This window comes from Lonchura striata, chromosome 8 (assembly GCF_046129695.1).
Source record: "Lonchura striata isolate bLonStr1 chromosome 8, bLonStr1.mat, whole genome shotgun sequence".
Lineage (NCBI taxonomy): Eukaryota > Metazoa > Chordata > Aves > Passeriformes > Estrildidae > Lonchura > Lonchura striata.
This window is the reverse complement of record NC_134610.1, coordinates 2,506,564-2,522,773: the sequence shown is the minus strand read 5'-3', so window position 1 is coordinate 2,522,773 and position 16,210 is coordinate 2,506,564. Positions and strand designations below refer to the sequence as shown.

At 44.3% G+C, this 16,210-nt stretch overlaps 1 protein-coding gene across 3 annotated transcripts in view; it reads left to right on the top strand.

Annotated features, from left to right (window-relative positions):
• The window catches only part of ACVR2A (activin A receptor type 2A), a 52,786-nt gene that overhangs the window by 27,311 nt on the left and 9,265 nt on the right, over positions 1-16,210 (top strand). For 2 of the 3 annotated variants that reach the window (XM_077784891.1, XM_077784892.1), the window contains exons 2-5: positions 4,031-4,238; positions 6,010-6,119; positions 7,338-7,492; positions 13,906-13,929. In XM_077784891.1, the coding sequence (XP_077641017.1) occupies positions 4,031-4,238; positions 6,010-6,119; positions 7,338-7,492; positions 13,906-13,929 (497 nt within the window). The remainder of the gene's footprint in view (positions 1-4,030; positions 4,239-6,009; positions 6,120-7,337; positions 7,493-13,905; positions 13,930-16,210) is intronic. The other variant, XM_077784893.1, reaches the window with a different exon arrangement.

Here is a 16,210-nt window from a genome sequence, read left to right as displayed (position 1 = left end):
GTTTCCACTCTACTGTAGAGCCTTTGGCTTGATCATCCTTCAGTTTTCTAGCACTGGATTCTTCTCTCCTTCTTTTTCAGAAGTGTTATCTCAGCTACAGAATTTCATACTTCCATGGCAGGCTCATCCCTACAAATTTTCCATTTTGAAAAGGTGTGAACTGCAAAAAAAAAAAGAAATATTTTCCAAGTTTATGATGAGATATCTTAGCAAATACAGATTTCCTGTTGCTCCCCCCACTCTAATCCTGGAGAAAAATGCAGCTCTTGCTATACAAAACTACACTAAAGCTTACCAAGTTTACCCCTGTTCAAGTTTTGCAAACTCATTTATTTTTAAAGACTATTTTAGAAAAAGAAAGCAGCTTTCTGGACCATCAGGTTAATCTTTAAATTTTGAATATTCACAGGGCAGGGTGGCAGCAGTGCAGGTGATTTGTTACTTCGCTGCCTTGTTTATCTTTTTTGCAGTTCTTGCCTTGCCTGAGTTAATTGCTGCTGTGTTTGGATTTAATGAATGTACTTTGGCTCAGCTCATCTGAAGTACAGTCCTTGTTTGACCTGGGAGCACTGAGAACAGTGATAATAGGACTAATATTAGGCTAAAAACCAACAAAATAAGTTTGGGGACATCGTGGCATGTAAAAGGAGGACAGAATCCTTGCTTTTGGAACTCAGTTTGCTTTATTAGGTTGGAAATAACTTCTTTCTTCTTCCTTTGAGAAACATTCCCCTGGGTGTTATCAGAAAAAATAGAGAATGATAAAACCCTGCTTCCTGCTTGCGGGAACATCAAAGCTGGGCTTTTTTAGTCTATATTTGTAGTCTGTTCTTAGATATATTTGTAGGGCTAGAAAGTGTTTGAGATCACTGTGGAAACAAATAGAATAACACACATAGGCAAGTACTTGAAAAAGGTACCTGTGCAGCAGCTGAAGGTTTTTTGTCTAAGGTGCTAATTCTATTTATGCTGCATTTTCTGTTCTTTCCTGCTCCTTTAGAACAGCATGTTACAATTCTGGTATTTTGGTGAATGGGCCAGTCTATCTATAAGTTACTCAGTCCCTGTGGTGCTTCTCTGCTGGTTTATTCCAATAAACTGCTCCATTCCTTGTAGTTCAGTACTTAAAGAGTTCAAATTCTTCTCAAATATAACACAATTTAAGTAACCTTTCTGTTACAGGCAGACTGAACCTCACCCTTTAGTTCTTTTATATATTGTAAGTTTTCTAGGGAATAGCAAAAAAAAAAAGTGTCCTTGGCACCATTAAACTAATCTTTGCAGGCTTTCCATCAATTTTCATGACTTCAGCTTGAAAATGTTGTTACATTTCATAAAGCAGTGAGAGATCACAGATTCGGTTCCCTTTGCCCTTTGTGTCTTTCCGTGGTGTCACCAACTAATCACGCAGCAAAAGCAGGATTTGGGAATGAGGGTAGCATGTGGGAAGTGTTGAAGCCTTCCCTGGAAAGGCAGGGACATGATCATTATCACGTCTCAGATAAAGTATCAGGAAACCGTTCCTGCAGTACAGACCCATGGGCTTGTGCTGCTCAGTTTTAGCTTTAGTGGATAAAGTTGGACGATGAATTCCCAGGAGTTTCTGTCCTTTTTTTTAGTGATACCTGTAAGAGACAATTCCTACTCCATCCAGCACCTTTTCCCAGTGATCCCTTCCTGAGCTAAGGCCACGTTAGTCCTTAGGAGCTGTGCACTGTTTGCCCCTTTTTAATTAAAAAACTGGTAGATTTTTTTTTTTTTTCAGTCATTCAGTCTCTCTGAGAAATGGCAGGCAGTGCTTCCAGCTCCTCCTGAGGTGAGGTTTTCCAGGCTTCACTTGTGCTGTCTGATGGAATTGTTCCTAATTCTGCTGTTACCTGTATTAAGAGTGGTTCAGAAGTTGAAATGTTGGTTTTGTTCCCCCAGTGCAGCTGTGGATGGGCAGGAGTGTGAGGGACAGAGCAGCACTGGAATGGGAATACACAGATATCCTATGGGATCTGCCTTAATGTGCCCAAACTAAACTCTGCTCTGTACTTAATGCCCTTTGCTATCCCAGTGTGTTTCCCCCAGGCTTTCAGACCTCATGTTCCATCCAGTGCATTCAGCAGCACCATTTTGCTTTTTTGAGATCCAGGAATTGGTTTCTGAGGGCCTGGCAATTCCCTGTGCACTCAGAATGGGTACAGGAGTTCCATTAGAGACCTGCTCTGCCTAGTAAATTTACTTTATTGTAAATGCCAGCTGCCCTTGTCCCCTGGGAGCTCCATCCCTGTGGAGGGAGTGGCAGAGCTGCTTGGAAGCAGATGGGCTCAGGCCTGCCTTCTTTGTGTGGTTCCCCTTTTCCTCTTGCCTTTCTTCCACCACGTTCCTGCTTTTGTGCTTTGGAGGATTAATCCAGGATTGTCGTGGTCTGCCCAAGGCTGGGTTAGTCTGGCCAGACCCATTGCTGGTGCCTGCTCAGGTGAGAAACCCCAGCCAGATCCAAGGTCATTAAACCACAGCAACTGCTGCCAGTCACTGATTGGAGCATTCGTGAATTAAAAAATAGATGGATAAGAAAACCTGATTAGAAAGAAGACAGGAATAAGGAGAATATTTATGCAAAGTTAGTTTTAGTGCAGTAGCTGAATTTTGTAAAATTCAGCTTGTCTGTGGTCCTTCAAAGCTGGGCTTGGCAGCGAGAGAAAAGCAATGGCACGTGTGAGAGAAATCCAGGACTTCTGCTTTATTGCACTGACAGAACCAAATTGTTCAATCTGTTGCCTCATCTGTTTCTTGCCATAGCTGAGAGCTGTAAAGGTCAGGCCGTGGCAGCACAAGGAATTTAATGGTTCCCAGGCTGCCCCTCGCAGCGTTCCCAGCTGGCTCCTGCCCCTCTCCCATTGATCCTCCAGCTCCTGCCTATTTTGGGAACACAGGCAGAGCTTTGGGAAGGAGCAAGGTGGGATGCTCAGGATGGGCAGTGCTGGGCTCTGCTTTGGCTTCCTGGGCTGCTCTCCCAAGGCTCAGGTGGGAAAAAATCCTCATTCTCAGGAATGGCTGCTGGGTCACGTTTATTGTGGATAAATGTGGATAAAGGAGGTAGCGAGTGATGCAAATAAATATGTCAAAAACTGCTGTGGGAAACCTTTTCTCTTCCAGTCTGGTCTTCAGCGTGCTGGGCAATGTAATGTCTTAAAAATACTAAATATATAGATAAATTCAGGCAAAGTGCTTTGGCATCCTCCCGAGCCTTCCTCAGTGGATCCTCTGGTTCTCCAGCTCCTCCATCTCCGTTTTCCCATGGTTTTAATACACGTTAAATGGTGGAGCTTCCATGGAGATTAATGGCATGCTCTGGGCAGTGTCTGACAAGAGAAAAAACAGAAATAAAAGGCATTTCTTGCTCCCTTCCTGTCTTTTGTTAACAGTCTTGCTTCCCAACAACCCTTGACCTTCTCAGGAGCTGGTGCTTTATATCCCATTAACTCTGAAGTGATCTTCCCCAGAATCCCAGGAGGGTTCCTAGATGGTCACTAAATGGTCTTTAAGGTCCTTTCCAGCCCACATCATTCTGGGATTCTGTAACACTTGCCCCCTAACACTTACTGGCTTTTTTGGAGTTTCTGAGATGAACTCCCTGCTCTTTTGGCTCCTGTAATGAGATAAGAAGCACAAATGCCTTTTGGTGAATTTTCCTGGCTAAAACTCCTGGTTTGGCGAATATTTTAATTAAATCTTCACTGCTCAGCATTCTAAATTTTCTCTGCTATTGCTATTCATGGAGAAGTATTGCCATGACTTGTTCTTCATTTCTGCAAATCTTGCTAAGTTATGCAAGTCACTGTTTGACTTCACAGAAGATCTTTGTTTTATGTTTCAACACTTGGAATGCTGCTGAACTTTCCGTGTTTTCTCTCTTTATTAAAAAAGAGGGCAGAGAGAATACATTGGTACAAGCAGTAAATGATATTTTTATACAGCCTGCATTTATTCCTATGCCTGATCCTGCAGAATTCCATTGATTTGTGCTTCCCATCCCTCCCAGGTGCCATCCTGGGTAGATCAGAGACACAGGAGTGCATCTACTACAACGCTAACTGGGAGAAGGATAAAACCAATCGCAGCGGGATCGAGCCCTGCTATGGTGATAAAGATAAAAGGAGACACTGCTTTGCTACATGGAAAAATATTTCTGGATCAATTGAAATCGTGAAGCAAGGCTGCTGGCTGGATGACATCAATTGTTATGACAGGTGAGTTTTCCTAGGAATTTTTGAAACGGATTTGTCACTGTAAACTCTTTTGCCTCTCCATAATTTCTACGTCATTGCCTCCACAAGCATGGCTTGAGATGAGTGAGTCTGGGAATATTTATCTTATTTTTAGATGCTTGCTTGTATTTAGGGACCAGATTCCATGTGAGTACATTGTCTTGTTTGCAGAATAATTTGTTTTGCCTTCTTAAAGGAACCCAGGTATTTCATTTATTCTTTTTTAGTCCATTAATAAATAATAGATTATTGTTATTGCCAAACAGTTCAAATATAATTATTGCATCCAGGATGCAAAATTCTCTCATTGATTTTTCCAAAGTCTTTAGAGTTGGAAAGTCAGCACTTTGTGTCTGCAATTTACCAGATCATGGAAGTATTTTGGCAGTTTATTAATAAGCTCAATGGCAGCTCTAAGAATATTCTAAACTTCCAGTTATTTTGTTGATAACAGATGGTCCAGCAAGAACCCACAAGCAGTAACAGCAGGACTTGGGGTTTGTTAGATGCTGACTGAATAAAGGTCATGACTCTCTTAAGCAATGGTGTTGCAGTTTTTAAAATATTCTACTGAGTTTTATTGGCCCAAAACATTTATTATTTGGGAAGGCAGAGAATTAAGAAATAGATCCACAGTGGATCATCATTAAAAAGAATTGAGGAATTGTTTCAGCAATTTTCACTAAAATATTTTTTTGTATTTCTTAGAAGTTAAATTTTTAGAAAAAAACCTTAAAGTCCTTTCTCCCAAATCAAGTTGTCCCCCAGCCCAGGCTGTTTTCTGCTTTAACGACAGTTTAAAGCTCAGTCCCACAATCTAAAAAAAATCCTAAAATCATGAGATAAAATCCTCCCTTGAGCAAAGAAAAGAAATTGGAAGAAGAAATCAAACAGGAAGGAGCTGGAAAGTGAGTGACTGCAAGTGCTCATTAAGTAACTTGTGCTAATGACACCCAGTGCTGTGTTTGTCCAGAGCAGCCCAAATCTTATCTCTGAGCGTGGGGTGCCTTTGCTGCTCTGGGAGCTGTGGGGGTGACTCCAAACAGCAGCAGATCCAGGACATCAAAGACAAAATGTCCCCTGGAGGTCACAGGACGGGGTGACAGCCAGAGCTGGCTCCAGGGAATAACCCCAAGTTTTGAAGATGAGCCCAAAACCTCCCTGACAATCTTCAGCTGTGTTTAAAATCCTTCAATATTTCTTCAGCTTTTTCCAGTTTTGTTGTAAGGTTGGCTCCTGGTTGCTGCTTTTTCTTTCCTGATGGGAATGGTTTCAGCTTACTTGTTAGCAGAATATTAATAAAAAAGCCATTCCTGCAATTAATTCAGAGAATGAAATAAACCCTGTCCCTGAGCATAATGTAGGCAGAGGATATTGTAGAAATTTTACCATTTCTTTCTACAAATACAATAAAATTTAAAAATTCTCCTTCTCACTTATCTCCAGCCTTGTTTGATCACTTGCTTGTCCTGTTTAAATCTAGCTTGTGAACTGTTCCTCAGTCTGGTGGTGGTTTTGTTTAACTTTATCTTAAAAATGACAAAAATGTGTTTCTGTTTTAATAAAATTTCACACAGTATAAAATATCAAAATCTAATTTATTTCATGAGATTTAGCTGTTACTTTGGTCACGGTCGATTTAACAAAGTTCACTTTGGAAACCTGAAAGCTGGGCACGTAAATTTTTTTTTTTTTTTTGAACAAAGACAAACCAGCTGGAGATGAATGAACTTTTTCCTCTTCTCCCTTGCAGGAATGATTGCATAGAGAAGAAGGACAGCCCTGATGTGTTTTTCTGTTGCTGTGAGGGCAACATGTGCAACGAGCGCTTCTTCTACTTCCCGGAGATGGAGGTCACGCAGCGTAAGTTCCTCCTGACAGCAGTGTTCCACATCCTGCTTTTTCAGCAGCTCAGACTTTCCCAAAAGTCCTGCCTTTCCTGCCACAGGGTTCTGTGCAGTGCCAGTTCATTTATTCCACTTGGAAAGGTGCTTTCCTGGAAAATCAATAACAGGTACTTGAGCTCTTTCCAAGGGTGGGAAGGAAGGATAATCTGGAATAATTGCCTGGTTTAAGATATAGAAGTTATTGTCAAATCTTACCTTAATTACATGGTTAAGCTCCTCTAAGGGTGTAAATTGTTGGACCCTTCTCATCCTTGTATCCCTGTGCCAGCCTGGGGATGCTCCTTTTCTTCAATAAATCCTCTTTATCCCTCCTGGACCTTCTGAATTTCTCTGTAAACGTACACAGTAGTATCTAAAAAGGGGAAAAGAATTTCCTCCCAGGTCACAGGATCCTTGTGGATTCTTCCACTCAGCATATTCTGTGGTTCTGAAACACGATCAAATTAGCCAGACTTAACAAATAATTATTTTAAAAAACAACAGCTGAAAGGTGATTTGATTTTTCTTGCCTGTCTTCTTCCAGTCAGGAATCTGCTGGAAAACCAAGTGATGTTAATAACTGAGCTGAAACCAGCAAATGTCTTGTGTACCAAATAGCCAGAGGAAGTTGTTTATGAAACGAAAGGACATTTTCTGTGAGATTAAAATAGCCTTTGTTGACCCAGGAGATATTGTTGTCATTTTTGTCAGTGATGCTGCTAAGGCAATAATTGACATTCTTCCCTCTCCTGAGCCCTCTCTTGCCCCAGGGGGCTGTGGCTGCCTTGGAAGCAGCTCCTGCAGAGCCTTTTTTAGATCATGTGGAAATGTCTTCACCTGGAGAACTCCTCCTTCCAGCCAGGCTCAGAAGAGCTGGCAGGTTGTTGCCAAATCTCTGTATTGGTTGGTTTTAGTTCGTTAGGTGAGGAATTCCTGCAATCCCCTGGGAATACGAACACCCTTTGGCCCTTGTAGGCTGCTGGGGGCCCAGAGTTCTGCTGTGCTGAGATCTGAGTTATTCCCCTGCTCTCCAAAGTGCTGCCTTTTAACCAGCTGTTAGTTTGTGCTGGCTAATCAGCTACTGGGAGCCTGCTGTGATGATGGCAGCAGCTGTTAGAAAATCAGCCTGCTGCACATTTCAAACACTGCCTGGTTTTGTTCCTTAAAAGCTGTGTGTTTTTTCTTTTCCCTTCAGCAACTTCCAATCCTGTTACACCGAAGCCACCTCTGTTCAACACCTTGCTCTACTCCTTGGTGCCTATCATGGGAATTGCAGTGATTGTGCTCTTCTCCTTCTGGATGTACAGACATCACAAGCTGGCCTATCCTCCAGTGCTTGTTCCCACCCAGGTGAGCCCCTGCTGCAGGATTTGGGGTTTTTCAAGGGCCAAACCATTCCTCAAGGGGATCTGTCTCATAGCTGGGCTCTCTGTTCCCCTCCTGATTTCGAGGTCCTAACGCTTGCTCTCCCCTAAAGCAGAGAATTAAGCTTTACTTAAACAGCCTTATTAATTATTCTTTGATGAATAGATGAGCAACTGCTTCATGTTTTTATGCATCTCTTTGTTTGGGAGGAGAAAAACTCAACATAGAGGGCAAAGACACAGTGAAGGCATGCTGAGGGCTGAGCTGTAATGCTTAGCTGGAAACAAAAAAAGAGTTGCCACTTCATCTTGGCCATTTGAGGTGTTCAGAAAATAGCAGCTAAGAGAGGATGAGCTGGTTTTAAGGAAGCCTGGAGCTGGGATACAGGCATAGGGAATGTTAAAACCTTCATAGCTCAGCTCATGCGTTGTGATTCTTGTCATCTTTTTCCTATTGTTTTTGTATTTTCTGTTTTGTCTTGAAATGTTTCAGTTCTAGGGGTGTTTGTGTTTTATGTCGAAAGGATGAGGTTGAGGGCTCTACACTTGAATGTAACCTGGCAATTGTGCATCCAGACAAACCTTCTGGGGCTCTTGTGTGTGCAATTCCTGCTGTGGGGAGGCTCCAGCTGATCCTGGAGCTGGAATTAGTGCTAACATTGGAATTTCTCTTCCTTCAGTTACATCTGGAGATCCAACTGAGATTAGGAGGCTTTTATGGAAGGAGTTAAACCAGTAAATTCTAGAGACCAAAGCAAAAAAGTTGAAGAAGTTGTGGAAATGAAGAGATAAATAATTTGGATTTTTGCAGTAGGAATTAACTTGAGCTTCTAACTCGGTGCATAGACCAGAATACATGACCTGTCCTACAGTGATGTTATTTATGATTAAAATGAAAACTCTTGTTATTTTGGGTAGGATTGCCAAGGACTGATCTCTGCGTGCTCCAGCTCCTGGGATTTTTCCAGTGCTGCTGCTTGACAGGAGGGTGCTGCAGGAAGCAGCATTGCCTGGGGTTGATAACTCAAGTGTTTTGGTTTCAGTTTCTCAGTAATAGATAAGAGGAATTTGGGGAGAGGCAGTGGCCATATGTTGTTGCCAAATGAAAAGAACATAATTTAGAAGAAAAAAGTCTGTTTGCTGTCCTTGCAGAGAGGATTGCAGCTCCTCAGACTCCCTGCAATCTGTCAGCATAATTAGTTCATCCAGCTCCCATTTTATGGATTTGGGACTTTACATCAACCCAGTGGTCTTTGCTGGGAGAGCAAATTCATAACTGCTAATTGTGGGGATAATTCCAGTGTGGGATTGACTTCCTGAAGAAATTAAGTCATGGATGAAGCCATGGAAAAGCAAGTGAATGTGAAATATGTGTGGGGTATCAGGAACTTGAATTCTGATTCTCCCTCCTTTTGCTGCAGTTTTTTCCTTGGATTGTGTTTGGGGCAGGATGGACACCTACACTTTTAATAAACAGGATAATCAGCTGTTGTGTTCATGCTCAGATTGTATCTTTGGGATAAATGTACCTTGGTGCTTGTGGGGCAACAACATTTTCCTATCTTGTGGTGAACAGGCATTAAGGCTCATGTGGAAAGTCAGGAAAAGCCACTTGTGCCTGAAAAACTACCCGGAATTATTATGTAAATCCAGTGTATAAACACTCTCCCTTATGCAGCAGAGCAGTGGTTCCCACTTGAAATTTAATTACAGCTGGTTTGAGCAGGAGACAGGGGAAGCAGGAAGGGAGGGAAAGTATTGGGAACTTTATAACCACAAATAAACTCTGAAGTATTTGTGCAATTAATCTGTTAATAGTATATTGAATAATTGGGGCATGAGTGGAGTTTGTAGGTGAATGGATTTGGTTTAATTCTTTGTGTAGCAGTGGTAGAATGGACACGTCAGGTGTACAGCAGGAAAAACAGACATTGCTCCATGTGAGATCCAGATAAAAGTTATCCCTTTTCCCTTGGTTTATTCCCAGAAACAGTGGGAATACCGAACTGGTACCAGACTTCCAGGAAAAAATGAAAGGATGGATGAGAAATAAGTAAAAGATAAAAATGAAGAAAAATAAGCAAAAGATAAAAACGAAGAATGAGAAATTGTGAAAGAATTTGGTGATAAGTAGAAGATTAGAGAGCAAAGAGAAATAAATCGTTTGGAATATTTAAAAAGAAAAAAACAAGAAATACACTGTAAGAAATGTTTGAACCTGTAATGAGACATAAAGGACGATTAGTCTTGGCTTGTTTGTGCTGCTCACTGTGCCTCAGTGCTGTGTGGGGAAGTACCCAGTGAAAGCTGTCAAATTCCATCAAATCTGCCACTTTCTGTGTTCTCCAGTGAGTTATTAACAAATCCATGCTTGCTGAATACATCTGTGTGTGTGGAAAACACTTAAGAACTGTTCTGTCTCCTTATTTCTATTTGATTCAGCAAACATAAATTCATCCAAAGGATCAGATTGCTATTTTAAATATCTGATAGTGTGCAGTTCTCTGCAGAAAGAGGTGCTGGGATCTGGTTCCTTTGCACTGGGGAACACTGGGGCTGCAGTTAGGTGTAATCCAGGTTTCTCCCCAACCATTCCCAGCAGAACTGGAGTGAGGATGGCAGGGAGCTGCTCCGTGGTGCTCCCTTCCTCCTGCCAAGCCTTGAGCTGTGGCCAGAGCTGTCAGTGCAGCTTCCAAGGGGCTGTTCCCACCCTGGAGCTGATGGTGCCACTGTCACCCCTCCCACAGAGCTGCCACCAGCCCCACTTGGGTTTGGCAGCTCCCCCCGTGTCCCAGCCCCAGGAGCAGGGAATCATTCACCTCCAGGACTTCCCTGGGTGCCCAGCTGGGCAGGATTTTACTGCATCACGGTTGCTTTTTTGGCTTTGGGTTGGTTTTGAAGTAATAATTGTGTTGAGAGGCTTGAGAAAAGGCTTTGTAGATTTTCTTATTTTCTTTGTGACCTGTGTTGGGGATTTCTTCTGAAATGGTCAAACTCTCTGGGCTCAAAGAGAGGTTTGAATTTCTGACCACAGGAATTCATAAATCTACCTGATGCACTTGAAATTTCTGGGAAGATCTTTCCACCCTGGGAAAATCCCAGTTTCCTGCTGGAGAAGGAAGAACTAAATCAGCTGTTCAGGTTTTTCCCATTTTGGTCTTCCAAAAGCCACATTTTTTTTTCTTCTTATTGTCACAAATATTTTAATAGAAACATTTCAACACTAGAAAAATGCAAGGGAGACATGTTTTTTTTCAAGGATTGAATCCAGACCTGGGAAGATTAATGGCTACTTGAAAAACACACACAGGGAGAAACCAGGTGATAGAAAATGGGAAAAGAGATTGGAAAGTTACTGCAAATCAGGAGCCCTGAATGTGCAGTGGGTGAGGAGCTTGAAACTGGATCCTTTTTATTTTTCCTGATTATCCATTGATACAAGTTAAAATCTATAACAGAGGGAAAAATTTGTGTGAAAGCACCCAAAAGCCACGTGCAGCTTTTACAGATCAGAATGGTTGTGGGCAGCCCAAATTTTGGGAAAACCCCACACTGCTCAGGGTTTTATTGGTCTAATTGGTTCCAAATATTGTAATAAACCCATTAGAGTTTGTTTTCAGGCAGCACAAACAGCAGTGAGTGTGTTTGTGTACATTTGTGTGGGTGATAGGGGTTCTGAGGGGGGTTAATGCTTCCAGTTTTTGTTTTTGTTTATCAGAGGGAATTGCTGACATAAATCTCAGATTTGCATTTCTTTTGTAGCCTGATACCCTTTAGCTGGTGCCTCTTGGATTTCTGCTGGGAGCCTGAGGTGATGCTCTGTGGGCTGAAGGGGAGGACACTGGTTTATAATCCAGAGGTGTTAATGAGCATAAATACATCCTTGTAAAGTTTCCATGTGTGTGGAATTTATCAGAGTGTGGGGGAAGCTGATCCCTCGAGGGAGGGGTGAGAGGTTTGGGACGGGGCTCATTTCTCAGAGCTTCATTTTTGCAGTTTCTCATTATGGTCAGAGCACAAAGGTTGAATTCATACATATTTCTGCTTATTGCTGAGGAATTTCCATAATTCTCCAGAGCTGGAGAACTTTAATAATGAATAGGCCTGGAAAAAAAAAAGACTTTCAGCCCCTTGGGGTAGGTTTTGCTCTGCTCTGGAGCTGCCCTGACCGATGGTGGAGGAGATTCTGGTGGATCCCAGTGCTCAGAGTTCTCTTACAGGTTTATGGAATGAATCCTCCTGGATTAATTAGCGGTATTAATCTGGTATGAATTATTTGGAGAAAGGGAAGTTTGTGCTCAGCAAGGCACAGGGAAAGGCTCCTGCTGGCCCCGTGCTCTGGAGCATCCTGAAGGTGTGAAGGCAGAGCGGGGGAGAAGGGGAAGGCAGCTGGAGACGGGGGCTTGAATTCCCTCTTTTCCAACATCCATCCCATCCAGGAGATGGCTCAGGAGCATCTCCTGGAGAAAGGAGAAAGGAGATGGCTCAGGTGAGTCACAGAACCCTGGAACAGTTTGGGTTGGATGAAAACTCACAACTCATCCCATCCCACCCCTGCCATGTCCAGGGACACTTCCACTGTGTCCAGGGACACTTCCACTGCCCCAGGGACACCTTCCACTATCCCAGGCTGCTCCAAGGCTCATCCAAGCTGGACTGAGACACTTCCAGGGATCCAGGGGCAGCCCCAGCTCCTCTGGGAATGCTGTTCCAGGACCTCCAGTCCAAAGTGCAGGAGGAGGAACGGAGGCATCTCCACGGAGGTTGTTCACAGAAGGGAAGAAAACGGCACGAGCAGGGGGTCACTGAAATCTTGGGACGTGCCTTTAGCCTGGATCTTGTTCCACACCATAAACTGCTCCCGGCATTGTTGGAAGGAATCTTCAGGATTGGGATTTCTCCCTCTCAGTGCCTGCTGGGTGCAGAGTGTTGGAGTTCCCCTCTCTTTGTGCATGTATTGATCAGGTTCGGTGCTGGAGCCCAGGTCCGAGGTGCCGGCCATTGATCTGGTTTGGTGCCGTTCACTGATCAGGTTTGGTGCTGTTCATTGATCCAGTCCAGTGTCATTCATGGATCTGGCCCAGTGCCATTCATTGATCAGGTTCAGTGCTGTTCACTGATCAGGTCCAAGGTGCCGTTCATTGATCCGGTCCAGTGCGGTCATTGATCCTGTGCCGTTCACGGCTCAGGTCCGGTGCCATTCATTGATCCAGTGACGATCACGGCTCGGGTCTGGTGCTGCTTGGAGCCAATCACGACTCGGGTCCGGTTCATTGATCGGTGCCGATCACGGCTCGGGTCCGGTTCCGTTCATTGATCGGTGCCGATCACGGCTCGGGTCCGGTTCCGTTCATTGATCGGAGCCGATCACGGCTCGGGTCCGGTTCCGTTCATTGATCGGTGCCGATCACGGCTCGGCTCCGGTTCCGTTCATTGATCGGTGCCGATCACGGCTCGGGTCCGGTTCCGTTCATTGATCGGTGCCGATCACGGCTGGTCCGGTTCATTGATCGATGCCGATCACGGCTGGTCCGGTTCATTGATCGGTGCCGATCACGGCTGGTCCGGTTCATTGATCGGTGCCGATCACGGCTGGTCCGGTTCCGTTCATTGATCGGTGCCGATCACGGCTCGGGTCCGGTTCATGGATCGGTGCCGATCACGGCTGGTCCGGTTCATGGATCGGTGCCGATCACGGCTCGGGTCCGGTTCATTGATCGGTGCCGATCACGGCTGGTCCGGTTCATGGATCGGTGCCGATCACGGCTGGTCCGGTTCATGGATCGGTGCCGATCACGGCTGGTCCGGTTCATTGATCGGTGCCGATCACGGCTGGTCCGGTTCCGTTCATTGATCGGTGCCGATCACGGCTCGGGTCCGGTTCATTGATCGATGCCGATCACGGCTGGTCCGGTTCCGTTCATTGATCGGTGCCGATCACGGCTGGTCCGGTTCATTGATCGGTGCCGATCAGGGCTGGTCCGGTTCCGTTTCAGGGCGGGCGTTTCCCTGGCGCGGCGCTGCCCCCTGGCGGGCAGCGGGAGCGCTGCAGGGAGGGGTTCCCGTCCCGGGCTCTGGAATTTCGCCTCTGGAAGTTCCACGTGTCCAGCACTACCGCGGCTCCGCACACCTGCAGTGGCCGTTTCTCCGTGCAATTACAAAAGAATCCCGTTAATTTTCTATGGGATAATCTTGTTTTCCTCGTTTTCCCTTACTAACAAGACTGCATTTCCTTGTTTTAAATTATGTGTTCTGGTGTGGGCAAGTTTTGCTGTGCCCGTGAAGATTCCTGTCATTAACTCACAAATAATTGACTTTGTCTCCTGTAAGCTGTTTTTGTATCCCATTCCGGGTGTAAATAGTAATTTCTCTTGCCTGTGTTTTTTCCCTCTCTGCAAGCACGCCTTTCATATAATGATTGAGGTAAGAGGATGTTTGTTCCTGGCTCTGGGGCTTGCTGGGGATGTGGGAGACGTTGTTTGCTCTGAATTGTGATTTCTCAGTATTTTGGACAAGCCATCCATCAGCATGTGTGGTTTAAAAATGCACCTTTAGCCTGTGGATTTCCTAAAATTCCCTGGAGCTGCAGAGTGCTGGGGTCAGGATGTGCAGTCAGGGATGGATCCTGGAGCACAGGGCCAGGGGGATCCATCAGCCCAGCACGGCTTTCCCTGGAAGCAAAGGGCACATCCCACCTTGTCCTTGGCTCTCCCTTCCCATCTCCCCCCTGGGACAAAACCAAATTGGGGCTCTGGGGTCTCCCCGTGCTGATCTGGGGTTTTGTGTGGTACAGGAACTCACAAAAATGGATCATCTGGAGAAAAAAGAAAAACATTCCTTCACCACTCCGTCTTCATTTTTCCCACTGACCAGGGGATATTTATATTCATAATTTTTACTTATTTATATTCATTATAACTCCAAGTCACTTAATTCACAAATTGGATCATTCCTGCTCCGCTTTTTAATGGAATGTTGAAAACATCGAGATTTGAGGTGTAATAAAAATGCTCAATTCCTGTCATCATTAAAGTTCTCTAATTAATACCTGAAATACCTTGGAAATGCAGCTTAGAAGAAAATTTAATGGTTTCAATGTATTAAAAATTTAAATATTTGAGTATTTTCCTGACTTTGCCTCTGTAAAGAGTTCCCAGAGTTCCTTGGATCTCGGAGCTGCTGTTCATGGATTTGAGTTCCACAATTGCTGAGCTGCTTTCTGATCTCCAGACCCATTTTTGGGGACACTTAAGGAACCCCATTCCTGGAGGAAGATTTCTCCCTGTGACTCAGTCCGAGGGGAGGGCAGGAAAAGGGAATTGGACCCTGGATTTTTGGACAGCTGGGAAATTTGGAAGCCAAATTTATCCCCCTGCCATCCCTTCTGGCACTGTGGCCTTGGTACTACAGAAATCAACCCCAAAGCCACACAGGAATAATGGGGTTTCTGGAACATTAAACCATTTTCCTTGGAAATATTGTCAGGGAATGTTTCTGTGTATAATCAGTCCCTGGAGCTGCAGAGTTTGGAGTTAGATTTTAACCAAGGCGCTTAGAAAAAATCAAGGGGAAAAAAAAAAAAAAAAAAAAAAAAAAAGGAAAACTTTTCTTTGCAGTTGAGTTAACAGCAGGAATTCTGCTTCCCACGTGGTGCTGGGAATGTGGTGGGGAGAGCCAGGGATTTGTAGGAAATAGGGAATTTGGTGTATGGGAAGTGTTGTGGTCTAATGGGGAATTAGGAAAGCACCAGGTTTCCCTGCCACTTTCACTTCCAGCTCTTGGCAGAGATGCTGGAACTGGGTTCAGCAAATCTTGGAGGTGTTTGGTTTTCCTGGTGGCTGGGGAAGAATTCAGGCACCAAGTGCTTCCAAATGCCAGCAGTTTATTGGGAGGAGGCTGTGAGAAGGAAGGGGAACCCAAGCCACCAGAGCAAAGGGGGATTTGGGGTCATTTCCCACCAATTCCTCTGCTTCAGACAAGGCAGCAGGTTCTGAACTCGAGCAGTTCATTAAATCAGGGTTGTCTGTGGGGGATAAATTTGAGCATCTCGTTCCCACTTCCTCTTCTAACAACAACAAACTGGATTTACAAATATTTATTTAGTACAGTTTGTGTTTTACAAATTGAGGGCACTGCTTTCTCTGGTGCCTGGAATATTCCAAGAGGGTTCTGGCAGGGAATGAAAGGCACCAAGGGAGGGAAATCTTCACTCTCAAACTTGGTTTTCTGTGCTGCAAATGTCGATGCCACAACTTCAAGCGCCTGTCGCTGTCACATTGACAAAAGGATTTCCTCCTTTTTGGGGACAGTGTTGCAGTGTGTCTCTAATTTGAATTTCAAATGCTGTTTATTCTTTTTCTAGTTAGTAATTTGTGCAGTGAGGTTCCTCTGCACTGAATCTTTCTCTGGAGCTTGTTCTTTTTAATTTATTTGTTGCTGTAGAAGAAAGCAGAGAGTGGATGTTGATTCCTGCACCGAAACTCTCAGGACTTGTGTTCTCAGCACTTGTCTCCATTGTCCCCACAGTAAAAGGGTTCTCAACCCCACAGTTTGTCACAAAATGTGTCTTTAACCTGCACAGGATTTCATGGTTTTGATGGAAGTGCTCAAACATTTAACTCGTTATTGAGCGCTCTCCTCTCTCTTGTAGAAGCATCTCCTCTGGTGGTTTTCATTCTCTTGAAAACATCTTTTCTCTTTGGAG